The sequence below is a fragment of the Equus quagga genome, chromosome 10 (assembly GCF_021613505.1).
Source record: "Equus quagga isolate Etosha38 chromosome 10, UCLA_HA_Equagga_1.0, whole genome shotgun sequence".
NCBI lineage: Eukaryota > Metazoa > Chordata > Mammalia > Perissodactyla > Equidae > Equus > Equus quagga.
Window position 1 is genome coordinate 28,186,517 of NC_060276.1, and position 25,191 is coordinate 28,211,707.

General features: G+C 45.1%; 1 protein-coding gene across 2 annotated transcripts in view; it reads right to left on the bottom strand.

Annotated features, from left to right (window-relative positions):
- Positions 1 to 575: 575 nt before the first annotated feature.
- Positions 576 to 25,191, bottom strand: part of SLC25A43 (solute carrier family 25 member 43) — a 37,199-nt gene continuing 12,583 nt past the window's right edge. For both annotated transcript variants that reach the window (XM_046673209.1, XM_046673208.1), the window contains exons 4-5: positions 2,007 to 2,141; positions 576 to 1,292 (exon numbers count right to left, since the gene is read on the bottom strand). In XM_046673209.1, coding sequence (XP_046529165.1) covers positions 1,092 to 1,292; positions 2,007 to 2,141 — 336 coding nt within the window. In that variant the 3' untranslated portion in view covers positions 576 to 1,091. The remainder of the gene's footprint in view (positions 1,293 to 2,006; positions 2,142 to 25,191) is intronic.

A 25,191-nucleotide genomic window follows, 5' to 3' on the forward strand; every position in this document is an offset into this window, starting at 1 on the left:
AAATAAATTTAATAGGGAAAAATACTTTCAACATATTGAAAGCCTCTCTGTGTGTGTATATATATATATATATAAATTAACAACTTAATATTAGATACTTTTTTAATGCATAGATAGGCACTATTCAAAAGTACAGTTATATAAACTTGACATAGAATCCTCAAGGTGGAACAATCTAAAATTTGATCTTTTAAAAAATCTGGTAGAGTTGATTAGCCTGAATGAAGTGTTTTTGTTCAGTTACATTATTTTTTGGTATGTGTCAAATGTTCTATTTGATCCTTTCTAGGCAACTGGGATATCTTGTGAGAATAACTCAAGTTGACTGAATAATTTATTTTCAGGGTAGGCTTGCAAAGCAAGTTAAAAAGGCAGAGGATTCAGGCCACTTGAACTGTACATGACTTCAACTGGGACAAGGTCTTTTGGAGCATAATTAAGCTGTCATGGAAAAAACTCGCTTCCAGAAACACAAGATTCTAAGGCTGGGATGCTCCAGATTTAAATAAAGAAGGATGATTCTACGATGATAGTGATAACTTTTAAATGTTAAATGTTTTCATTTAGTTTCTGACAAGCCGTAATTTACACTGTGGTGTGTACTCAGAAGTCAGGAAAGATTATGAGTTCTAGCACGGCTGTATTGGGAAGTCTCAGGTCAAACTGAGTGAAACTAGGCTGACGTGGGATAGTGCAAGCTGTGACCCGGTGGCTGAGCTCCTCACGTGGTATCTGCTCAGCCATTTCAATGACATGCTGCTTTGAGGTGTCATGGCAATGCCCTTTCTTTGGTGCAGTGTAAATTGCACGTTTATAGTCAGAGTATAAATTGCACATTTCATTACTGCCGTAAAATCTGTTATAAAATCTGGTGGATGCCATCCTGAGACAGTCATGTTGGGAAATCTCTCCATGCTGCAGGTGTTCACAGGGACTGAGTTTGCTCCGAGATGGTGCATGGCCGAATCTTCTCATCCTAAGAGCAGCAGATAGAGGTACCCTCTTGTTGCGGCAGGCCTGCGTGGTTATGAGGCTATTTATCCGTGATTACAACATGCCTTCAGTCAGTGCACTTCTAGTTCCATTCAGTTTTAAAGAGTTGGTTTTTTAGACTTTAGTTGTCCAGTTTTGAAGAACTTCTTTAATTCCCGTAATTCCTGGGGCTTCAAACTTTGATCCACCCCTGGGGTCAATTTATAGCTCAGAGGAGACACAATGTAACCATTTTGGTAAAGACAGATTCTCTTGCAGAACTCAAAGGTGCCAAACATAACTCCAAAATATGGACCTATCTATTTAGAAAGAAAATGAAAATCATGTTAAAATCTTAAAAAGAAAATGTCAATGTGTCTGCAATCAACTTGGATGAGGGTAAACTAAGATAAAGGCTGGGGACAATACAACATAATTATTTTTGGAATTGGGGAAGATGGCAGAATGAAAGCTGGCACAGTGTGGGTTGGGGGAGAGGAATGGCCAAGTGCTTGAAGGGCATGCCCTGGGGAAGCAGGGGTCTGGATTAAGATGCACGTAGACAATCTCATACTGCCTGTCAACATATGCTTGTCTTGAGTGGAATCATTCATGTGTCAACTAGTGCAAGGTTAGTCTAGAGTTCTTAACCTTTTCTTTTGGTCCTGGAGTTCTTTGGGAATATGATGAAAGCTATGGATCCTCTCCCCAGAGAGAAGCACATATGCACATATATACACATTTTTTAATACAATTTTAAGATGGGGGGTTAGGTTCCCCTTAGGAGTCCATGAACCCTCCATGTTAGGAAACTTCACACTAAATGCTCAGCTCCTCTGGGATGGGGTATCAGAGGCCAAACACTGCACAGGGTCCCCTCTCTTCAGGGCTGACTGCCAGTCTGTAGTCATGGGCCTTGTGCTACCATCAGTGCTAGAGGGGGCATTTCCATGCAAACTGTAGGGGGGACCGGCATAGGAACAGGTAGAAGTGGAAGAGGCAGAGAAGCAGCAGAGACTGACCACCCCTTTCACCTTGAGTAAGTTGGCTGTCAATCCATTCCAGAGCCCCAGTACCCCTTGGGCCTTCACTATCTGCCGGAAGCAGTCCACTGCTCCTGAGAAATGGACATCTACTCCTCCACAGTGCGGAAGGTAGGGGCTCTGAGCCTGGCAGGAAATAGAAGATGGGATGAGATGCTTTAGTCACCAGGAAATAAATGTTCTAGTCAAAGTAGCCATGGTCTCAAGTCTGGACTCCAGATGCAACGTCCTGGCCAAGAAGATGGCTAAGAATGGCTGCCACAGGGCTCTTCTTGTTCCATGGGTTCAGAATGAACATTAACATGGAGTAAAATCATGACACTCTGTTCACATACTTGTGGTTTGCTTTGCTTGGAAGGAAGCAGCCATTTGGGACAGAGTCAACTTCACACTTAGCTTGCTTTCCAAGCTATGACCTCTGGACATGATAAACACACTCCCATGCTCTTAACTCTTTTTTTGAGGAAGATTGGCCCTGAGCTAACATGTGTGCCCATTTTCCTCTACTTTATACGTGAGGTGCTGCCATAGCATGGCTTGATGAGTGGTGAGTAGGTCTGTGCCTAGGATCCAAACCACAAACCCTGGGCTGCTGCAGTGGAGTGCGCAAACTTAACTGCCACACCACGGGGCCGGCCGCCCCTTAACCTTTTTAAAATGCCCTCCTGCTTCCTTGTCTTTACTGATCCCTTCTCTGTGAAGCTCTCAAGTGGGGGCTTCTGATTTCCCCACATCACTGATGTCCCAGGGTGGGGAGCAGAGTGATGGTGGCATTCTTCTAGCTCCCTCTTGCTGTTCCCACACTCTGACTCCTTCACTCTCATGCCAGAAGTTCTCAGCTGCGGCTCATGTCACTGAACCAAAGTCTTTGTTGCTGCTCTCATCTACTGACCTCCTGGCCACCCTTCCACATTCACTGAAGACTGTGACAACCGGTGGATCCCCCTCCCATAGCTTCACCACCATCTTAGGGAATGCGGGCATCTATAAAGACAACCCATCCCATATGCAGTTTCTGGACCTTGACTTCAGTGATCCTCCCCTCTACACCTCTTTGGCCATCCCCAGGTACTTCATCACCACGCCCAGAACTATCCTGACTGATCACCAAAATGCCCCATATCTGAAAGTAACTTCTTTGTCCTTTAGAAAAACAATTTTATGATCAGATGAAATGACTTTTCCATAACCATCCATATACAAGATTGACACTACTCGTCCACTAGGAGGAGGACAGGCACTCATAGCTAGCTTTCAGAAATGGTCTTGGGTTTACATTAAACTAGGCACATCCTTTGGGTTGTTTCTGAGATGTCTAGTTGCAGTGGAACCAAGATATTGTATGTGGGAGAGGCAGTATAGTGTAACAGCCAGAAGAGCACTCACTCTCGAGTCGGACAGGTCGGGTTCTAGGCCTGGCTGCTTCACTTACTAGCCATGTGACCCTGGGCAACTTACCTAACCTTCTTGAGCCTCAGTTTCCTTATTTAGAAAACAGGAATAATACCTGCTTCATGGGACTGTTGTGAGAATTAAATGGGATGTGCATGTAAAGCGCTCCGCAGTGTCAGGCACGTAGTCGGGACCAGTGAACGTGAGCCAGCATTGCTAGTACTGTTATGGAGAAAGTAGTCTAAATATCAACCAAATTCCTTACCTAACTGATGAGTCCTCCACATCCATTTCTGAAATCTTACACCTCAGAACTCCTTGGACCAGTGTCCTCATCCATCTAGCTCCCTACTCCCTGACTCCCTGATTCCTATTACTCATAATCCTTCAGATCATTAACCCCTCTAGTTACTTGTCCTCCTCTCCTTTACCTCCCAGGCCACCGGTTCCCTACTGGCTTCACGGTCCTCCTTTTTTGTGCTTGCAGCTCTTTTTTTTTCTTGCTCCTACTCTCAAAATCCTTGCCCCTTGTCTTTCAGCTCATCCCCCCCTCCTCCGCCCCCCCCCCCCCCCCCCCCCCCCCCCGCCAATAAACCCCTTCTCTGCTCCAAGCCACTGAAGACGAATTCACAAAGGGGCAGATCGGGACCACGGAAGCTTTGAGGTCTCCAGCCTCGGCTAGACCCTCATACTGTGAAGCAAGCCTTCAAAGCATCCTTTTTCATTCCTCACACTGGCTCTTCCAAACCTTACCACAGCCCTCGACACCCAGAACTGCACACCCATTTCCTCCACTCTAGGTGGGTGACCTCACCTCCTAGTTCGTAGTGAAAAGAGATTATACAGGGCCTCAACTTTTGTTTCTTTGCATAAACATCTTTTCTTCCTACCAGTGCTCTGGGTCTCACACCTTTGAACTCCTCTTGGGCACCTTTCCCAAGAGACCTGAATTTCCCCCTTAGCACATAAATAAACTCAAGTCCCTCACATCTTGAAAACAACTCCTGGGGCCGGTCTGGTGGTGCAGAGGTCAAGTTCGCACATTCCGCTTCTCAGCATCCCGGGGTTCACCAGTTCGGATCCCGGGTGCGGACATGGCACCACTTGGCACACCACGCTGTGGTAGGCGTCCCACGTATAAAGTAGAGGAAGATGGGCACGGATGTTAGCTCAGGGCCAGTCTTCCTCAGCAAAAGGAGGAGGATTGGCAGCAGATGTTAGCTCAGGGCTAATCTTCCTCAAAAATACAAAAAAACAACTCCTTCCTCCAATCTTTTTTTTAAGATTTTATTTTTCCTGTTTCTCCCCAAAGCCCCCGGGTTCGTAGTTATATATATTTCTTTTTTAGTTGTGGGTCCTAGTTGTGGCATGTGGGACGCTGCCTCAGCATGGCCTGATGAGTGGTGCTGTGTCGGCGCCCAGGATCAGAATTGGCAAAACCCTGGGCTGCCGAAGCGGAGCGCGTGAACTTAACCACTCGGCCACGGGGCTGGCCCCCTTCCTTCAATCTTAACTTTGCACTTCAGATACTGCCCAATCTCTCATTCCCAAATTAACATACAGTAAAATTACCTTGTTTCGGTGTAGAGTTCTAACACATATATAGATCTTGTGTGACCACCACCACAATCAGGATACAGAAGTGCTCCATCAGCCCCCAGAATTCTGTGCTGCCCCTTTGTAGCCATGGCCTCCTCCACCCTGAGCCCGGGGCAGCTACTGATCTGTTCTCTGTCCCTATAGTTTTGCCATTTGAAATGTCATATAAATGGGAACATATAGCACGTAACCTTTTGAGACTGGCTGCTTTCACGCAGCGTAATGCCTTTGACATTCATCCATGTTGCTGTGTTCATTAACAGTTTCTTCCTTTTTATTGCCGAGTAGTAGTCATTGTATGGATGTACCACAACTTGGTTATCCCCTCTCCTGCTGATGGAAATCTCTTTCTCTTTTCATTTGCACTTCTTGAAATAGCTGTCTACTCTGGCTGACTCCACTTCTTCCCTCCTCGCTCACTGCTCTGCTCATTGCCATCTGGCATCTGTCTCCATTACTCTGCTTCACTGATTCTAGCCGGGCCTCTATCTTTTTCATGCCTTTATTTTCTTCAGAGTACTCATTGCCTTTTAATAGTTGGTATAATTATTTATTTTCTTTATTTGTCTGCTCCTACCCCTGACTAGAATTTCAGCTCTGTGGGAAAAGGGATTTTTGTCCTCCATCCAGTAAAGGGTAAACTTTTGGGTTGGGCCTTCCCTTTGAGGCACAGTAACAACGAGGCACAGATTAGAGTATCAGAAACAGAACCCAAAATGGAAAGGGCAGTCTCCAGCCTGGAGTTACAGGAGCCTTTGGTGAATCTCTTACTTAAAGGGTTTACCTTAGCACTGTTCCAACTCCGCCTCCTTTCTTACCCTCTTGATAAAGAACTGTCGCCAAACAGACATTAAGCCCCCTTTGCCCTTAGAAAGAATCTCCCTAACCACAAAACTTGAAGTTCCTCCTGCTACTCTAGGCCTGAAATATTGAAAAGAGGAGATTATGTTCATGCAGGAAATTAACCCTCTTATTCTGCTATGAGATAATATTGATTATCTTCTGCTGGTTTCCGATAAAACTGCAAAAAGCCCCGAGTCATGACTCAAGGCAATCATTTTGCAATCTGGTGCCCCCCACCACAACCAAAACAAAAAGACACTAACTGAGTTACACGAGTTATATAACAGGTCAATTATAATCAACTTGTGATGAATCAAGGGCCATTTATATTCAATCTTAGGATCTTCACAATCTTCCAAATGTCTTTACTTCATCGCCAAGCTCCTATCATTGCTCACACGAACTGTCACAGCACCTCCCTTAGTAGTCTCCTTGGGACATATATAGTTTGAGACTCCTTGCCTTCTTCCTCTACCGTCCATTCTCTACAGATTGGCGGGGGTGATTGAAAAAATCAGATCTTTTTACTCACCTGCTTAAAATATTTTAATGGGTTTATATAACACTTAGAATAAAATCTAGGGGGCTGGCCCCGTGGCTGAGTGGTTAAGTTCGCGGGCTCCGCTTTGGCGGCCCAGGGTTTCGCCGGTTCGGATCCTGGGTGTGGACATGGCACCGTTCATCAAGCCATGCTGAGGCGGCATCCCACATGGCACAACTAGAAGGACCCACAACTAAGAATACACAACTATGTACCTGGAGGCTTTGGGAGGAAAAGGAAAAATAAAATCTTTAAAAAAAAAGAAAAAAAAATAAAATCTAAACTTCTTACTGTTGCCTATAAGTTGTACTGGTAATGTAGTGGTAAATATTTAACAACTGGTTCTCTGGGGGAAAAAAAAGCCCTGAGTTGTAGCACTTGCTGATTTCAATGGTATGAATACTCCCACCATGGCTGATTTCAAGCTTCCAACTGTGAGCTCCCAACTTTCCTGCAATTTCACAATCGGCTCTCCTGAGCCAGCAAGAGCTGGGTCCAGCACACCACTCAAAGGCTACGGGCCCTACGTGATCTGCCCCTGCACACCTTTCCAACTTCATCTTGTGTCACTCTTGCTCATATGCCACACTTCAACTGCACTGGTCTTTTTTCTGTTCTCCCCTGCCTGATGATTTCCAAATTTCTATCTCCAGCCCCAATCTCTCCTCTGAGCCACAGGATCGCGTAAACAACTCCCTACTTGACATCTCCACCAGAAAGCTAATAAACGTCTCATGCTTTGTACTGCCCCCCAACCCTGACTGTCCTCTAGTTGTTCTCATGTCAGTAAATGGCACTGCCATTGACCTATTTGCTCAGGCCAAAAACCTTTAGTCACCGTTTAGTCCTCTCTGTCCCTCACCTTCTATTATCTTACCTATCACCAACTGGCTCCAGTGCCTCCAAACATGCCCCAGATCTGTCCACTTTTCTTTCTTTCCACTATTATCATCGTAGTCAAAGCCACCATCGTCTTTCACTTTCACTACGACTGCGTCTAGCTGGTCTACCTGCCCGTGTTCCCCACATAGCAGTCAGAATGATCTGATCAGGTTACTCCCTTGACTGCAGCTCTTCAACGGGTCCCCATTACCCTCAGGATAAAGTCCAGTCTCTTTCTTCTGGCTTACCAGGCCCTCCATGACCTGGCCTCTGCCTACTTTTCAGTCTGGTCCCTTGATACTTCCTGCCTTGTATTCTATGCTTCAGATACTTTTCAGTTCCACTGCCAGTACCTTAGATCGTCTCTCCCTTGAGTGGGGATCACAGTTTCCTTATCCAGCCCCTCACCTATAGTCCCTGCCCTTTCCAACCCATCCTCCACGTTGCAGGCAAGTACCATTCCAAATTCAACAGATACTCTCATTGCTTTGCTCAGAAACCTTCACCAACTCCCAATCTTCTGAAGAAAAACTTCCAGAAGAAAAGTTTTCCAAAGAAAAACGTAACAGGGGTCCGGCCCCGTGGCCCCGTTAAGTTCACACGCCCTGCTTGGGCGGCCTGGCAGGGGAGAACAGTGCCAGCCCTCATAACTGTGTGAGCCCCGTGGCCCGGTTAAGTTCACACGCCCTGCTTGGGCGGCCCAGGGTTTCACCAGTTTGGATCCTGGGCGCGGACATGGCACCACTCGTCAGGCCATGCTGAGGTGGCGTCCCATATGCCACAACTAGAAGGACCCACAATTAAAAATATACAACTGTGTACTGGGGGACTTTGGGGAAAAAAAGGAAAAATAAAATCTTTAAAAGAAAGAAAGAAAGAAAGAAAAACTTAGAATTCAAAACCCTCTACAATTTGGCACCCACCTGTCTTTCTCAGTATTTTCTCCCATTAACCACCCTGTGATGGTTAATTTCATGTGTCAACTTGGCTAGGCCACGGTACCCAGATATTTGGTCAGATATCAGTCTAAATGTTACTGTAAAGGTATTTTAAAGATGAGGTTAACATTTTGAGTAAAGCAAATTACCTTTTATAATGTGGGTGGGCCTCATCAAATCAGTTGAAGGCTTTAAGAGAAAAAAGATTGAGGTCCCCTGGGGAAGAGGGAATTCTGCCAGTAGTCAGCCTGTGGACTTGAACTGCAACATCGACTTGAACTGCAACATCTCCAGCCTGCCAGCCTACCCTGCAGATTTCAGATGTGCCAGCCCTCATAACTGTGTGAGCCAATTCCTTAAAATAAATCTCTTTCTCTCTCTATATATACAGTCGGCCCTCAATATCTGCGCGTTCAGCATCCCCACATCCAACCAACCACAGAAAAAAGGCCTACGATGGTTGTGTCTGTACTGAACGTGTACAGACTTTTTTTTCTTGTCATTATTCCCTAAACAATACAGTATAACAACTATTTACATAGCATTTGCATTGTGGTTGGTATTATAGTCTAGAGATGATTAAAGTATACGGGAGGATGTGCGTAGGTTATATGCAAACACTATGCCATTTTATATACGGGACTTGAGCATCTGCAGATTTTGGTACCTGCAGGGATCCTGGAACCAATCTCCCGCGGATACCGAGAGATGACCGTATACATCCTATGGGCTCTGTGTCTCTGAAGAACCTGACTACCACCCATCCCCACCCCAGGAACCCTACATCCAGTCATGATTATTATGTCTTGAACATAATGTATACTTTTTCTGATGGGCAAAATCCTTGTCCTTCAGGGCCAGGTCAGATGCCACGTCATCTTGAAGCTTTTATTGATTCTCTAATTGAACCTGCCTATTTCCTTGTTCCCTGTTCCCTTCTCTCCCTCCTTCCTCCCTCTCTCTCTTCTTTTCTTAAAATTTCTCTCTCTCTCGCTCTTTAAAATTCTTTCATTGTGGAAAATTTTAAACATATACAAAAGTAGAGAGGATAGTAAAGAGAACACAAATTTCCATCACCCAGCTTCTACAATTAGCAATACATGGTCAGTCTTTTTTCATCTCTACCCCCACAGCATTTCAACTCTTCTGTAAATATTTAATTATGTTTCTCTAAAATAGAATGGCTTCCTTTCTAAAATATAAAATATATTATATATTAAAAATATGTAATACGATTTAGCACATCTAAAAATTTATAATTCCTTAATATCATCATGTATCCAGTCAGTGCTCACATTTCCTTGATTGCCTTATAATTATTTTATGGTTTCTTTGTTTGAATCAAGGTTCCTCCCCTGTCTGCTGCTCCCTGATCTATTTGTCCATACCTCTATTAGGCACAATCTATCTGGTGTGAGTTATCTGGGGGCAATATCTGGGCTGGCAGCCCGCAAGCTGATGGGAGCAGGCACTAAGGTTTCCTCATTGTCCTAGCTCTTCAGGGTCTAACACCCTTCATGACACACAGCAGGAACTCATTCAATGTCAAACCAAATTCCCCTCAGTATCAGTGTGACTAGTAGCTTTTCCCAACACAACTGTTTACTTGGGGCCAGGTTCAAATAAGCCACATGGACGGTCATGAAGTAAAAAATGGCCAATATTTACTGGGTGCTAGGTGTTAGGCATTACACTGAGTACTTTCCATATGCCATCTCATTGAATCCTCACAAAAGCCTCATGAAATACATAGTGCAGATGGTGCCTGACTTACGATGGTTTGACTTAGGATTTTTTGACTTTGTGATGGTGCAAAAGCAATATGCATTCACTGGAAACTGTACTTCGAATTCTGAAGTTTATTCTTTTCCTGGGCTAGTGATATGTATACGATCCTCTCTCGTGATGCTGGGCAGCGACAGTGAGCATAGCTGCCAGCGAGCCATGTGGTCAAGAGGGTAAACTACTGATAGATACCCTGACAGCCATTCCGGACCCAGACAGCCCTTCTGTTTTTCACTTTCAGTACAGTACTCAATAAATTGCATGAGATATTCAACACTTTATTATAAAACAGGCTTTGTGTTGGATGCTTTTGCCTCACTGCAGGCTAATGTAAGTGTTGCGAGCACATTTAAGGTAGGCTAGGCTAAGATATGGTGTTCCGTAGCTTAGATGTAGTAGATATATTTTCTTTTTGTTTTATTTAAGATTTTACTTTTCCTTTTTCTCCCCAAATTCCCCCAGCACATAGTTGTATAGTTTTAGTTGTCGGTCCTTCTAGTTGTGGCATGTGGGACGCCACCTCAGCATGGCCTGATGAACGGTGCCATCTCTGCGCCCAGGATTCGAACCAGTGAAACCCTGGGCCGCCGCAGCGGAGCGCGCAAACTTAACCACTCGGCCACGGGGCAGGCCTCGAGATACATTTTTGACTTATGATACTTTCAACTTAGGATGAGTTTATCGGGACGTAACCCCATCATAAGTCAAGGAAGATCTGTATTATCTTATTAGCCCTATTTTATAGATGACCAAATGGAGTCTGTGAAAGGATAAACGTCCAAAATCACAGAACATAAGAGACAAAACATCAACTTGAAGCTGGGTCTGTTTGACTCAGAATCAAGCTCTGCCCCACTAAACTACGCTGTCTCCTCCTGATGCCCAGGGCTGAGAATACTATCTTAGCCCTTGACAGACTTGTTAGCACACATTGTCATTGAATGTGGCTGCCACAGCATGTATACTGAATGAATTCTTTATGTGAAGGCTGGAGCTCGTGGTGTGGTATGAATAAACGCCTTTCCAAGTGTCATACTAAACAGATATCCAGAACGCAAAGGCAAGCACATATTGCTGATTGCCCCCTGCTATGGACTGAATGTTTGTGTGCCCCCAAAATTCACGTTGAAACCCTAACCCCCAGTGTATGGTATTTGGAGGTGATTAGGTCATGATGGTGGAGCCCTCATGAATGGGATTAGTGCCCTTATAAGGAGAGATGCACCAGAGAGATGATCTCTCTCACTCCACCATGTGAGGAGGCAAGAAGGTGGCTGTTTGCAAACCAGGAAGCAGGCGCTCACCAGACACCGAATCTGCTGGCACCTTGATCTTGGCCTTCCCAGCCTCTAGAACTGTGAGAAATAAGCGTTTGCTGTTTAAGCCCCGCAGTCTGTGGCAGTCTGTTCTAGCAGCCTGAACTAAGCTATACCTAAAGGAAGAAGGAATGGTGAGGCTATATACCAGTGCTTCTCAACTCTTAGCTGCATGTTAGACTAACCAGGGAAGCTTTTCTGAACCATCAATAATTGGGATCTACCCCTAGAGATCACGATTTAACTGACTTAGGGTGACGTCCGCATGCCAGCATTTTCGGCAAGCTCCTCAAGTGATTCTGCTGTGCAGACGGGGTTGAGGATCACCAGTGAAGGCCCTCCACAGCACAGAGCAGCTCAGGGCTCAGACCTAAGTCCACCGGCCTGCTGCTGACGCTGGGAGTGCCTGGGGAAAGCACGTGGGTCCTGAAGCCAGACTGCTTGGACTGAGTCCCCACTCTGCCACTCACTAGCTCTGTGACCTTGAGCAAATGCCTTGACCTTTCTGAGCTTCAATTTCATCATCTGTAAAATGGGGTAATAATACTACTTACCTTATAGGATTGTTGTCAAAATTAAATGAAATACATGTAAAGTGCTTAGAACAGCATTTGACATATAGCAAGCACTATATAAGTAATCACTATTATTAATATCATTATTATTTATTATCTAAACTTAGAGAAGAGACAAGTCTGCTGAAGACTAAACCAACACACTAGACTGGAATGCTAGACTACCATTTGCCCAAACTGTATCTTACTAGTAAAGAGAAGGCCATCAATCACAAGGACCTGAACATACATCCTCCCTCCACACAAACCCAGGCAACCATCCCGTAGCTGTCTAGTTCAGATCCACAGCTCCCAGGATGGTTATGCTGCATTTTACAGCATGGCATCACCTGAAAAAAGCCAGAGGAGCCAGGTCCTAGTCCTGGCTCTGCCGCTATCTGTATAACCTTGACCAAGTCCTTTAGTTCTTTGAACCTGAGTTTCCTCACGTGTCAAGTGAGGAGACTGGAACTTAACTGACCTTGAAGGCCCTTTCTTGCTCCTATAATCCAGGCTGCTGGTCCTACTCCATGCTCCTTCCTGCCTCTAGGACTTCAAACTTGCCTAGCTAGTTCTCTCTTAGTGATCGGAATAAACATCACTTCCTCAAGAAGTCCTCTCCGATCCCCAGACTAAGTCAGGAGCCTAATAAACACTTTCGGTCACCCTGTGCTTCTCCTTCATGGCACGTGACGCAGTTTGTAATGATCTAATGTATAATTATGTGTACTCCCCCGACACACCCCACCTCCCGGACTGTAAATACCATGAGGGTAGTGACCATGTCTGTCTTGTTTGTGGTTTTACCCCCAAAGCCTACCAACATGCCTGTATGGGCTTAGTATGTATTGAAGGAAAGAAGGAATAAACTTGCAGGAAGCGAAAATGAAAGACAAATACTTCAAAGCAAAGCACTTGATTGTTTCCTTGATAAACTCCACACAGGCCTTCCAACAGAGGTGACATTTTAGGTTATTCATTCTTTCCATGAGGACTGAAATAATTAAACAATATGTATAAAGATGTAAAACTCCTATACCCTTTGGCCAAAGAAATCCTACTTCTAGGAATTTATTCTACAGATTGATTTGCCCATGTGGGAAATGATGTATGTTCTAAGAATTTTTGTTGCAGCATTGTTAGTAACAGCAGACAATTGAAAATAATCTAAATGTCCACCAATAGGGGGCTAAAGACATCATACATCGTGCTATGGAAGACTGTGTCAGTATTGAGAAATATGTGGCAGCTCCATCTGGGCTGATATGGTGCCATCTCCAAGGTACATTTTTAGATGAAGAAAAGGTGCTAAGAGTATACGTAGTATGTGCTGATTATCTAAACACAAAAAGAACGTAAATGCGTGTTTATGTGTATCTTTGCATAGATCATCTTTGGAAAGATACAGGTGAGGAACTGGAAACAGTGTTGTCCCTGCAGAACTGGGAGGCCAAGGGACAAAGGCTGGAGAAGACTTACTTTTCAACACATATACTCTTTGCACATTTTGGCTGTTGTATCATGTGCATGTGTTATCTATGCAAAAGGTAGACTATTTAATTTAAAAAGAGTGTTAATCAAGAAAATGAGAAGAAAAGCCAGAGACTGGGAGAATGTTTGCTAAAGACACGTCTGATGAAGGACCATTATTCAAAATATACAAAGAACTCTGAAAACTCAATAATAAGAAAACAAACAACCTTATTAAAAAATGGGCCAAAGACATTAACAGACACCTCACCAAAGAAGATATACAGGTGGCAAATAAACATGAAAAGATGCTCCACATCATATGTTATCCGGGACATGACACAGCTATTAGAATGGGTAAAATCCACAACACTGACAACACCAAATGCTGATGAGGATGTGGAGCAACAGGAACTCTTATCCATTGCTGGTGGGAATGCAAAATGGTACAGCCATGTTGGAAAACAGTTTAGCAGTTTCTTACAAAACTAGATATATTACCATATGATCCAGCAACTCTGCTTGTTGGTATTTACCCAAAGGAGTTGAGAACTTATGTCCACACAAAAACCTGCACACGGATGTTTACAACAGCTTTGTTCATAATTGCCAAAACCTGGAAGCAACCAAGATATCCTTCAGTAGGTGAATGGATAAATAAACTGGTACATCCAGACAATGCAATATTATTCAGCGCTAAAAAGAAATGAGCTATCAAGCCATGAAAAAACATGGAGGACTCTTTTAATGCATATTTTTAAGTGAAAGAAGCCAATCTGAAAAGCCTACATACTGTATGATTCCAACTATATGACATTCTGGAAAAGGCAAAACTGTGGAGACAGTGAAAGGATCAGTGGTTGCCAGGGGTTGGCGGAGGGGGAGAGAATGAACATGCGGAGCACAGAGGATTCTTGGGCTGTGAAAATGCTCTGTATGATATTGTAATGATGGACACACGTCATTATACGTTTGTGCAAACCCATAGAATATAAACACCAAGAGCAAACCTTAAGGTAACCTATGGACTTTGGGTAATTACGATGTGTCAATGTAGGTTCATCAATTGTTAACAACTGTACCACTCTGGTGGGGGGTGTTCATAGTGGGGAATATGGGAGTGTGGGGGCCGGGGGTATATGGGAAATCTCTGTATCTTCCTCTCAATTTTGCTGTGAACCTAACACTGCCCGAAAAATAAAGTCTTAATTTAAAAAGGAGCATTTAAAAGGAGAGAAAAGAAAGAAAAGGAAAAAAAAAAAGAGTCTGCTAGTTGGAGCAAAGAGGAGCTTAGAACCTTTCACTTGTAATTTGGAAACAACTTTTATCTTCTATAGATTATATAGGACACAACCTGAAGACAAAGCTGTCCAATTCCCAAGCCACCCGAGGACATATACGCGTGGAAGGCAGTTGTAGTGATGAGGATCAAGGCTGCCCCAGGGAGGGAAGCCCAAGATGACCTGCCCTACATACCCACACCGATCTATATCATCCTCTGGGAAGCATAGGACGTCCTGACCTGATCTGATCTGATTCTTATCTGAAGTTATAGGACCACCCAATAACCAGACCCACCCACCTGCACTGATACCATTTTAATGATTTTTTTCATGATATTTCCTTTGTCTTGTAAAGAAATAACTCACACACCTATGCCTTATAAATTTAGCTCTAACCCTCAACACATTGCAGCTCTTACTGCCCATGGGTCCTGTCCCCATGCCTGCAGCTCTTCACTGCCCATGGGTCCTGTCCCCATGCTGCAGCTCTTCACTGCCCATGGGTCCTGTCCTCATGCTATTCCATGTTATCCTCTGAATAAAAGAGCACTACTGCCAGAACTTGAGAGTCCAAGAAACCTTTCTTTCAACTCCTTGACTCACCGAGCCCACATCAGTAGTACGAGGCTTTTGTTTTTTGGCAAATCCCCAATAATCAAACAAAAAAAAGCCAATGGTATTGGAGTAAAAAGACTTTTATATCCTGTGGACCCCATGGCCCAAGTTTCTCTTGGCAGAGCCAGGTCCTCAAGAGCCCGTCCTCATACAGCTGGGGAGCACCCCGACTATGCAGTGGGGATGTCCGCACAAGTGGGGGTAGGCAGCTGCCCCCAGCATGGCACGCCTACAAGCTACCCTCCATCCCGGCCGCAGTGCATGCCTCACGTTTCAGCAGCCGGACAGGGGATCAACTAGCTGCTCAGAAAGCCTGCGATAACAGTGGGGGAAGCGAGCACATGGACAGCAGGTTAGTATTCTGCTTGGAAAGAGAGAAGAAAAACAGTCAGTTCCTGTGTGCCGATTGGGGGTGGGGTGGGAGTGGGGAAACCAAAGTGCAGCTGGGCCAGACTAGAGAAAGCAATTGAGATGCAAGTGAGCGGAGCTGCCGAGGCGGGGGCCATGTGAGTGCATGCAGAGCAGCAGCAGCCGGAAGAGCCAACTTTTAGTGTCACCTTGATTGGGAGTGAGAGTAGGTAGGAAGGGTGAGGAAAAAGATTTGGAAGATGACAATTTTCAGAAAGCTGGAAATATACAGATATAAATGCAGTACTTGCATATGGTGGCCTCTAGGTAAATGCTTGTTAAACTAGCCCAACAAATGAATAATTAACTCTCCTACCATCCCTGCTTACCATTATCTATAGAGATCAAGGGTCTTTTGAGGTTTTGTGATGCTAGCTCATTTGTGTGTTTATAGCAATCATAGGAAACAGAGAAACACACCTGGACTGGCTTTTATAGTTCTAATCAGGCCTTCGATGCCTTGCATAGATTCTGAAGAGATGCTTCAAGAACAATAAAAACAGCACCTCGCCTTTATTGAGCATCATGTGCCTGGCTCCGTATCTGCATTAACCCAATGCAATTTTCTATACGGGTACGTGAGCTAGGCACTGTGCTTGTCCCCAGGTTTGACAGATGAGGAAGATGAGGCTCGGAGAGGTTCATGCAGACTTAAGGGGCAAGGCTGGCGCCCAAAGCCCACACTTTGACCACTGAGCTGGTCTGCCCACTAAAGCTTTAAGATGAACACAGCTGTCAAAAACAAGCAAGCCACAGTTATGTGGGAAAAAGGTGACAATTGGTGGTGTGTTTCTACAGCTGGCTGGAGGCCAGTGGAGGGGGTGAGCCAACTCCAGTCTTCATCGGCTCCTGACAGCAGGAGCTGCAGGTGACTGCTCCCAGTGGTGCGTCTTTCCTGGCTGACAGCAGGCCTTTTCTGGAACGTTCCTTTCCCTTTCCCTACTCTCTCTTCACCCCCACTCTGGAGGTGAGGTGGGCATGGGGAGGAGGGAGCTCCTCTCTTAGCTCCTGTTACTGTTTAGCTGGAGCTCAAAGAAGCCTGCTTAGCACGGGGTGGCCATTTTGATTCCCAGACTTATCTCTGCAAAGGAGTAAGCTGGCTCAGGCCAGGAGAGAAGGGCAGAGCGATTTTACAATGAGTGGAATTAGGAAGGCTCCTCCCTACTCCCTCCTTGCCTGCCCTCCAGGGACGGGTCGTCTTGTTTCCATGATCAACAACTGCCATCCCTAAAGAATTCAGGGCACTCTATAGCTTTGAAAAAACAAAGGGGAGAGTTTTCTGTTCCTACACCTCAACAACGATGCTCAGACAAAGCCCCCTCACCTAAGGGATGTCCAGACATCTACCTGGATCCAAAGGCGTCCTTTTTCCTCAGACTGCCAAGGCAATGCTACTGACTTAGGCAGAAGAAGTTAGTCCCCAAGGGGGCCAGACCCCAAAGTAAGACGACAGAAAGCAGCGAGTTGACAATGCAACAAACTAAAGGTAATGTTTCCGTCTTCTCCCGCTACCCTGAGAGCTTAGAACTCAGCAGTGTTTGGACTTCAGGACAGGTAAGCTGGCTCTGTGGGAAAACAGAGCTCTGTTCCTACCGAGAATCGCCACTATGTCAACCAAGAAATGTTGAACTAGGCAGGAAACCGGAACTCTGTTTGCAGTTCCTAGCCGGTGTGGTGATGACAACTTACTTTCGCCTCCTGGGGCTTTGTGCCTGCTCTCCTGGGGCCCAGAGAGCCAGTGGGGCTTTCTTCCCAATGCCTCTGAGCAGCAGTGGCCAGGTTGTGGTCAGCTGATGGCCGGCCAAAGGTCTGTGGCTGCCCAGTGATCTATGCTCCTCATTCCAATCGGCTGGCTTCAAGCCTTCCATTGCTAGGATGCCAGGGACTAAAGCGAGCCCCCGGACAGCCTGGCTTTCCAAAGATTTCTTTCCCCTGGCCAAAGCCAGGGCTTTGCCTGTCTGTTTCTCAGCTTGCACGCTATTGTTTTGTCGACTGCTCTTGCACTGAGACTGTGAGCTCCCAATTCCCAGGTTACGTCTCCCTCTCCCTCAACCTCTACTCCCACACGGGGGGCAAGGGAACTGACAAAACAAATTAACCAATTACCTAGCATCTGGGAGCAAGCCCCTGTACTCGCGGAGGATAAAGCATGGGCCTGAAGAAGGGGAGACCTGGGGTCAGTCACAGCCCCAGCACTGGCTAGCCATGCGACTGCTGGGCAAGTTACTTACCCTCTCTGTGCCTCATTTACTCCTCTAGAAAATAGGAATAATAACAGTGCTTGTTTCCTAGGGTCGATAAAAAGGATGAAATGGGAAAATAAACGACCTTGTCCATGTTAAATGACCAATAAATGGTAACTATTATTATATTATTACAATTTCTTAATTCCTGGGAAGGCTTTCCTTTCGTTACCTCCTCCTGACATATTTTGTCCCCACCCTGACCTCTGACAAAAGCCTCCCCACCAAAGGAGAGCACAGATTTAGACCCGTTTATTTACATCAGTCACATTTACGGAATTCAACAATCTAACAAATACAAATTCTATGACACTCCGATTTGTCAAGCACTTCCAGGCACCATACAAAGTGGTGAGAGGTTGCAATGAAGCGGGGGTGCACACCAAAACCGTGTCAAGGCCGTTAGACTCTGCCTTTCAGCATATTTGCTTATCTTGAAATGGTGACAGCCATTTGCACCGAGATACCCAGAACCCAACAGCTAAGGTAGGAGATGGAAGATAGTGCATTATCGGAGCGAGGATTAGAGGCCTCTGTAGATAGGGGACGCACAGAGGTTTCCTTAGGGCAGGCTCTTCTTCCCTTCAGCATGGGTAAGGACAAGCACAGACTCGGAGCTCACCCACTGGCAGTTAAGGTTCAATTCTGTACTCACAGTGAGATCTCATAAGGTGGGCCTGAACTTCATTCATTTCTTAACAAGTATCACGTGCCTGCTACACGAGGCTACACGCTGTGGGGATGTACGAATGTGTAGTACATGCATCCCAAAGGCAGAGAGCTCGCAGGCTAGAGGAAGTAATGGACACAGAAGATTATAACACAAGGAAGCATGTGACACGGGCATAAGAGAGCTACAGCGAGAGTGAGCCAAGGACCTTGAGAACAGGAAGACTCCTGCTTGAGGAGGCGGGAGAAGACTTCAGGAGGTGGCTTTGACAGGGTGGAGATGCAGAGCAACGGTACAGAGATGGGAGAAGGTGGGGCAGGGAGAGAAATGCAATGGAAAATAAACTGGCTGGATCAGACGGCACACATAGGCTAACAGCACCATTTAAAAGGGGTTATTCACCCACAAAGCTCTTGGAACAGAATAACTATGCCCTTGGAGGCGGGGTGGGGGTGACAGTGAAAACATCGCATCTGCAATTATTGACAGAGAACATGTTAGTTAATATGGATTCTCCTGCGCAGAATCAACTCCGAAGGGGTCTGGAACACCCCCACTGTGGTTCTACAAAGGTGAAACACCCGCCTTCATCCACCAAGATGCGTTAGCTGTTTTAGGGGTGGGAAAAGCCAACCTATTTATCAAACAAAAGCAGCAGATATGTGCTATTGTAGGTCAGAAGAGACAGCCACCACTGAGGCAAATCTCAGTTGAGCCTTTAAGGAGATGGAGATAGACGCTCCAGGCCGGAGGTGAAAGGAAGGGGAAATACCTTACTCTTTAGGGGAATGGGGGCGGGGGACTGAGAAGATCATTTTGATTGAATTGGAGGCTTGAATAGAGCAGAGGTGAAAAAACAGGCGTGTTTTGTTCAGTCCAGGCAGGATTTAACAATTTTTATTTGCCGACTTTGAAAAATTGGGAGATTTTACATAAAATCTGGATTTTAGGCTCCCTTGAAAGCTGGGCCCACGTTTCTAAATAGCACCCATCCTTCGCAGAAGACGAACTTGCCGCAGCCTCCGCTGGCTCACTTTATTCCTTTCTGCTATTCCTATTGAGATGCTGATCACATTTTGTAAGCACAGTGCTGTTAGTTCTCCAGAATGCTTTTGAAAGCCATGATGGCTCAGAATGCATTTGAAAGCTTTTGCTTTAGGGGATGAGTGTATGTTATCTGGGTTTCCCTACTTTCTCTTTTTTGTGTTACTTCCAAGTTCCTGCTGGCATTTGAGTTTGCAACTCCTGATACACAGGGTCTCTGTGCAACAAGAGCGGCAAAGTCGGGAAGGGCAACATGCCAGGCCAAGGGGCTCAGCCTTTATTCTCTAAGGGCAATAAAGGACACACACAGGCAGACTTTAAGAAAATTAATCTGGCAGAAGCCCATGGGCCTGGCTGAAGGGAACCGAAATGAATATTGACCCTGGAGATAAGCTACCAAATTTTAAATCTCAGCTCAGGTCTTGGGCAAGCTACAGAATCTTTCAGTGCCTTGTTTTTCTCATCTGTAAAATGGGCTTGATGAGAACGGTACCTACCTTGTAGGGCTGTTGTAAGGATCACATGAGATAACGAGCACAAAGCCCTTAGCACAGCGCCTGGTACATCAGTGCTCAATGCTGATGATCATTTTTAGAGTGAATCCTGGAGACTACTTAGAGGATTATTGCTATAGTAGCCTAGGTCTGAGCTGATAAGGTCCCAGATTAGGGCAGGGACAATGACAAAAAGATCACTGTAGGGTCCTTAGGAATGAAGAACCAAATGGGCTCAAGGTTGACTGGGGGAAGAGGAAGAGTCAAAGCCAACTTCTGGATTTCCAGCCTGAGTACCTGCGAGACGGATGATATTGAAATGGAGGGCTCAGGGATGAAAGTTTCAGGGGAAAGAGAATTCAGTTTGATATATATTAAGTCAGAGGTGACAGTGGAGAGGTGATAGCCAAATGGTAATGTCTAGCAGGCAATGAGAAGTCTGGGACCAGGGCTCGGGAAATGTGGGTCAGGGCTGAAGATGTGGATTTGAGCAGGAGAAACCTCGAGAGCGGAGGGGGGCTCTGGGAGGGAGGGCATGAAGCAACAGTGTCCAGTTCAGCAAAGGCAGCCCGAGGTGTTCAGCATCTCTGTTTGAACAGGCTGGGGCCCCTCTTCCCTCACGGACTAACCGTGTGTATTCTGCTCAGTCAGCTGTGCCACCTGGATACACCTTTGTCCTTCATCTTCTGTGCTTTCAGTTCCAATGCTGACCTGGCCTGATCCTGCTTGCCTTGTGAGCCTTGATGGGGTCAAAGTCCCCTGGGGTATAAAGCAACAGGCTGGCACTTGGTTTTATATTTGATGAAATGGAGATACGTAATATGAGCAACAGAGGAGGGTGTCAGGTAGAGTCGTGGGGGGACCAAGCTTGCGCCTGGTGCCTCTCTCCTCATCCTCTCAGAAGGCCCACTAGGTTCCAAGGCTCCCACGTTCTCAGCTGCTCCCTGGATTTCCAGGGCAGCTTATTTCCCTCTCTCTTCCACATGCACCTGTCCAGAGACCCATTTGCTCAGGAGTCCCTGGTCCTTTTTAGGGGCCCACAGATGAATCAGACAAATTAATCTCCATCAATATTTTACCTTTCCTACTTGTTCTCTCAATACACTCAGTGCTGCCAGCTTCTTCGGGCCCAGGCTCTAGGCCAGGTGTGGGAGATGGATACAAAGGCGAAAAGGCCAAGCCGTGCCTGGAAGAGCTTGAGCTAAAAACTCACTGAAGTGGGGCACTGGGGATTTCAGGCAGGGTAGTCTTGGGGTCCGTGAAAGTGCATCAGGTGGGGGGCACCTCATGCCGTTTGTGCAGAGAGCTGACCCACTCCCCTTCCCACCAGAAACCTTTCCATCAAAACATGCACATGCATAATTTATTACCTCTCCATTCTCTAGCATGCCAGCCAGGAGCCAGGGCAAGAAAGAGAGAAAGGAATAAAATGAGTGTAAGCACGGTGAAGGAAGGGCTCAGCTGGTTAAACAAGACTTCTGGTTATTATCATTAGGGTTCAAGAGAGTTCCAACCTGATGTGGCATTAAATGGGCAGATTGTGTGTGTGTGTGTCTGGATAAAAGCATATTAGGAGAACAAGACATTCAAAGTGGCCAGCCAGTGTGGGCGTTGAGAAAACTCCCTGTCCAGCTGGTTATCTAACAGATACCCGACGTTGATTTGCTTCCTGACATGCAATGCCCCAAAGGAAAGCCAAGGGAATGCAAATAGTACCATTAAGTGTGTCCAGGTCAGAGCAGCCTGGCTGCCCTGCAAGGCTCCCTCATTGCAAATTCTGCTGGTGAACCTCGTCTGCTCCCAGGGGAGAAGACTATTAGGACTCTCTTTGGAGAATTTGGATTGTGTGCTTTGCAGGAAAAAGCAACAACTACAACAGAATTTAGGTTAGCCTATTGTTTCTAGGCTCCTTGTCCTCCAAACTGAAGATGTATTTTGAGTATGGGTTAGTAGGTCGTTAACCAGACAGAGATCACTAGCTGCAAGGCTCTGATACCCTCAGCTAGAGCTCAGATACCCTCCATTTACCGCAGCGACATCTAATGGCCAAAGAAAGCAATGCATGCTTGCATTTAAAAGCAGTCTGTGGTTCTCTGTTGGGGGATAATTTTTTTTTTAAGTAGGATGGACAAGGTGTTACTATGTTTATCAACCCCTGTAAAATAATACTTTGACGGAAACTCTAAGAATTTACTTCCTATATCTTTGGATGACATTTATGATGTTATTCATAACTGGACGCTGATCACATTTTATGAAACCCACACAATTACCTCTTTGGATTTGTTTTTACAACCGTCATGACTTTGAATTCATTTTAAAGCTTCTTGTTGAAGCTCTGTGTATGCATTATCCAGAAGCTTTCCAGACAAGGGAGATTATCAAGTTTACCCCCAAATATCTACTTCTAGTGTATCCTACCCCGGTTTATAGTAGAATGTTGTGATAAGTATATATTCTAGAGTAGAAGGCTGTGATGGATAGATTCCCCCAGAGGAGGTCATTGTGCTAGCTCTCAAGTGGAGAAAGGAAAGCTAAAAGTTTATGGAAAGGACTAAAACCCCCACTCTCACAGTTAGATGTCATTGAATTTCATCTGACACCCTTTGTGATTTATAATAAGAAATATATATTTGGTCTTTGCCCCCATTTCTGGCAAGGAAAACACTTAGAATTTCCTAAGTGATAAGAGTGATAAAGCTGTCTTGATATTCATAACAAACCCTTGCCAATCACGCCTGAGTTTACGTTAATACGATGACCTTTGGAAAGCACTTAAGGATGGAGCTGGTTGCCAGGGGAACCAACCATGCCTTTGGAGGGTTGGAACTTTCAGCCCTACCTTCTATAAAGACCCAAAATTTTGCACAAGGTTCAAACAGCTTCCAGGTTGGTGAACCAGAACGCATCCGTGTACCACAAGGCTGGGTCCCAAACTCCATGGGGCAGAAGCTCCTTTGTTTGGGACCTTGCCCTATGTATCTCTTCACCTGGCTGTTGATTCATATCCTTTAATATCCTTTGTAGTAAGACTCTTTGTAATAAACTGGTAATCTAGTGAGTAAACTAATTTCCTGAGTTCCATGAGCTGCTCTAGCAAATTAGTCGAACCTGAGGAGGGGGTTGTGGGAACCTTTGATTTATAGCCAGTTGGTCAGAAGCACAGGTAACAACCTAGACATTGTTTTTTTGGTGAGGAAGATTGTCCCTGAGCTAACATCCGTGCCAATCTTCCTCTATTTTGTATATGGGATGCTGCCAAATGATGACCGGTGTGTAGGTCCATGCCCAGGATCTGAACCCACAAACCCTGGGCAGCTGAAGTGGAGCACACGAGCTTAACCACTACACCACTGGGTTGGCCCCACAACCTGGACTTTTTGATTGGCATCTGAAGTGGGGGGCAGTCTTGTGGGACTGAGCCCTTAACCCGTGGGATCTGATGCTATCTCCCAGTAGGTAGTGTCAGAATTGAGTTGAATTGTAGGACACTCAGCTGGTGTTGAAGAATTGCTTGGTGTGAAACCCAATTGCATGGTGAAAGCCACACATCAGAATTGGTCCCAGAATCTTACGCTTTGTCACTGGCTACCCCTACCCCCAGGCTCAGGGCCCTGGTTTTGGGCAGGCCCACTATGGGGAGGAAGCTGAGCTCACCAAACCCTGAACTATGTATAAGGAACACTAAGTTATAGAAGGTGCCAGAAAGTGCTGGAGAGATGCCTCTAGCTCTGTTTCAAAAAGTGAGCCTCGAAGCATGGAAGCCAGTGATCTAAGGAGGATCATCCATCATCTGAGGATCAAGTGAGGATCAGTGAGAGCCTATTCTCACTCCTGACAGTAAGGGGAACTCTTAGGGTGCGGATTTCAAAAAGTGAATAAAAAGCTTATAGTATATCGTACCTCCTTCCCACTCAACCTCTCCTTGACTTTTTTTTAAAGCCATATTTTTAAGAAAGAGCATAATCACCATACAAAGAAAGAAATCAACTTTTCTAAGGGTTGAACCATATGAAGTTGCCGTTTGAGTATGTCAAAAGGACATATATAGAATACTGGCAATTTCATACGGTTCTTCTTCAAGAAGGCTACTGAAAGTAAGGGTGAGATATACTGCATTCCTGAACGAAAGACAGAATATTTTACATAGATTAGCCCGAGTTTATAGGTTTAACATAATTATATACCTAATTCTAATCCTAATCACAAGGTAATTCTCAAGTTCATCAGGAAGAACAAATGACTGAGAATAATCAAGGAAATGTTGAAAAGAAGAGGAATGAGGAAGGAGATGCCTTGCCACATATGAAAAGCAATCATTAAGCCCTAGGGATTGAAATAGTGTGGTACCAGCACAAGAACAGACGGACAGATAACAGAACAGAACACACAGCCCCGAGATAGACCCTAGAACATGTAAACATCTAGGAGGTGGTAAGAGTTGCATCACAAAGTAGTGGGGAAAAGAAAGAGGACTCCAACATTAATGCTTAAACAATTGGTAAACTAGTGTTTTAAAAAAGTGAGATGATCACCTCACATCATACCCCAGGTAAATTCTAAATATATGCAAGTGTTAAGTGTAAAAATTACAACAAAAAAGTATTTAAAGAACTATCTAAGTGAATAGTCATAGGATTGTCGGATGGGGCAGGCCTTTTACTCCAGAAAAAGTTAGAAACAAAAAAATAGTAATAGGTATAATTGCAGAAAATTTAAAAAATATGTACAACAAAAATAACAACACATAAACAGCATCAGAAGGCAAGTGTCAAACTGGGAAAAATATATGCAGTGTCTGACAGAGGGGTAATACCTTTAACATATAAAGACTTCTTACCAATCAGTAGAAAAAGCTGAATACCATAGAAAAATAGGCAGTGGGCATAAATAGAAAATTTACAAGGAAACAGAGGGCCAATTGATATATGAAAAATGTGCAATTTGCTTACAATCAACGAAATTCAAATGAAAGAAATATGGTAGCATTTGTCAGCTAAGCGATAGTAATTGCTGTTGATGAGACTGACGAGATGAACCACTCTCACGGCTGGCACAAGTGTAAGCTTACCACCTTTCCAGGGTGCCAACTTCATTAA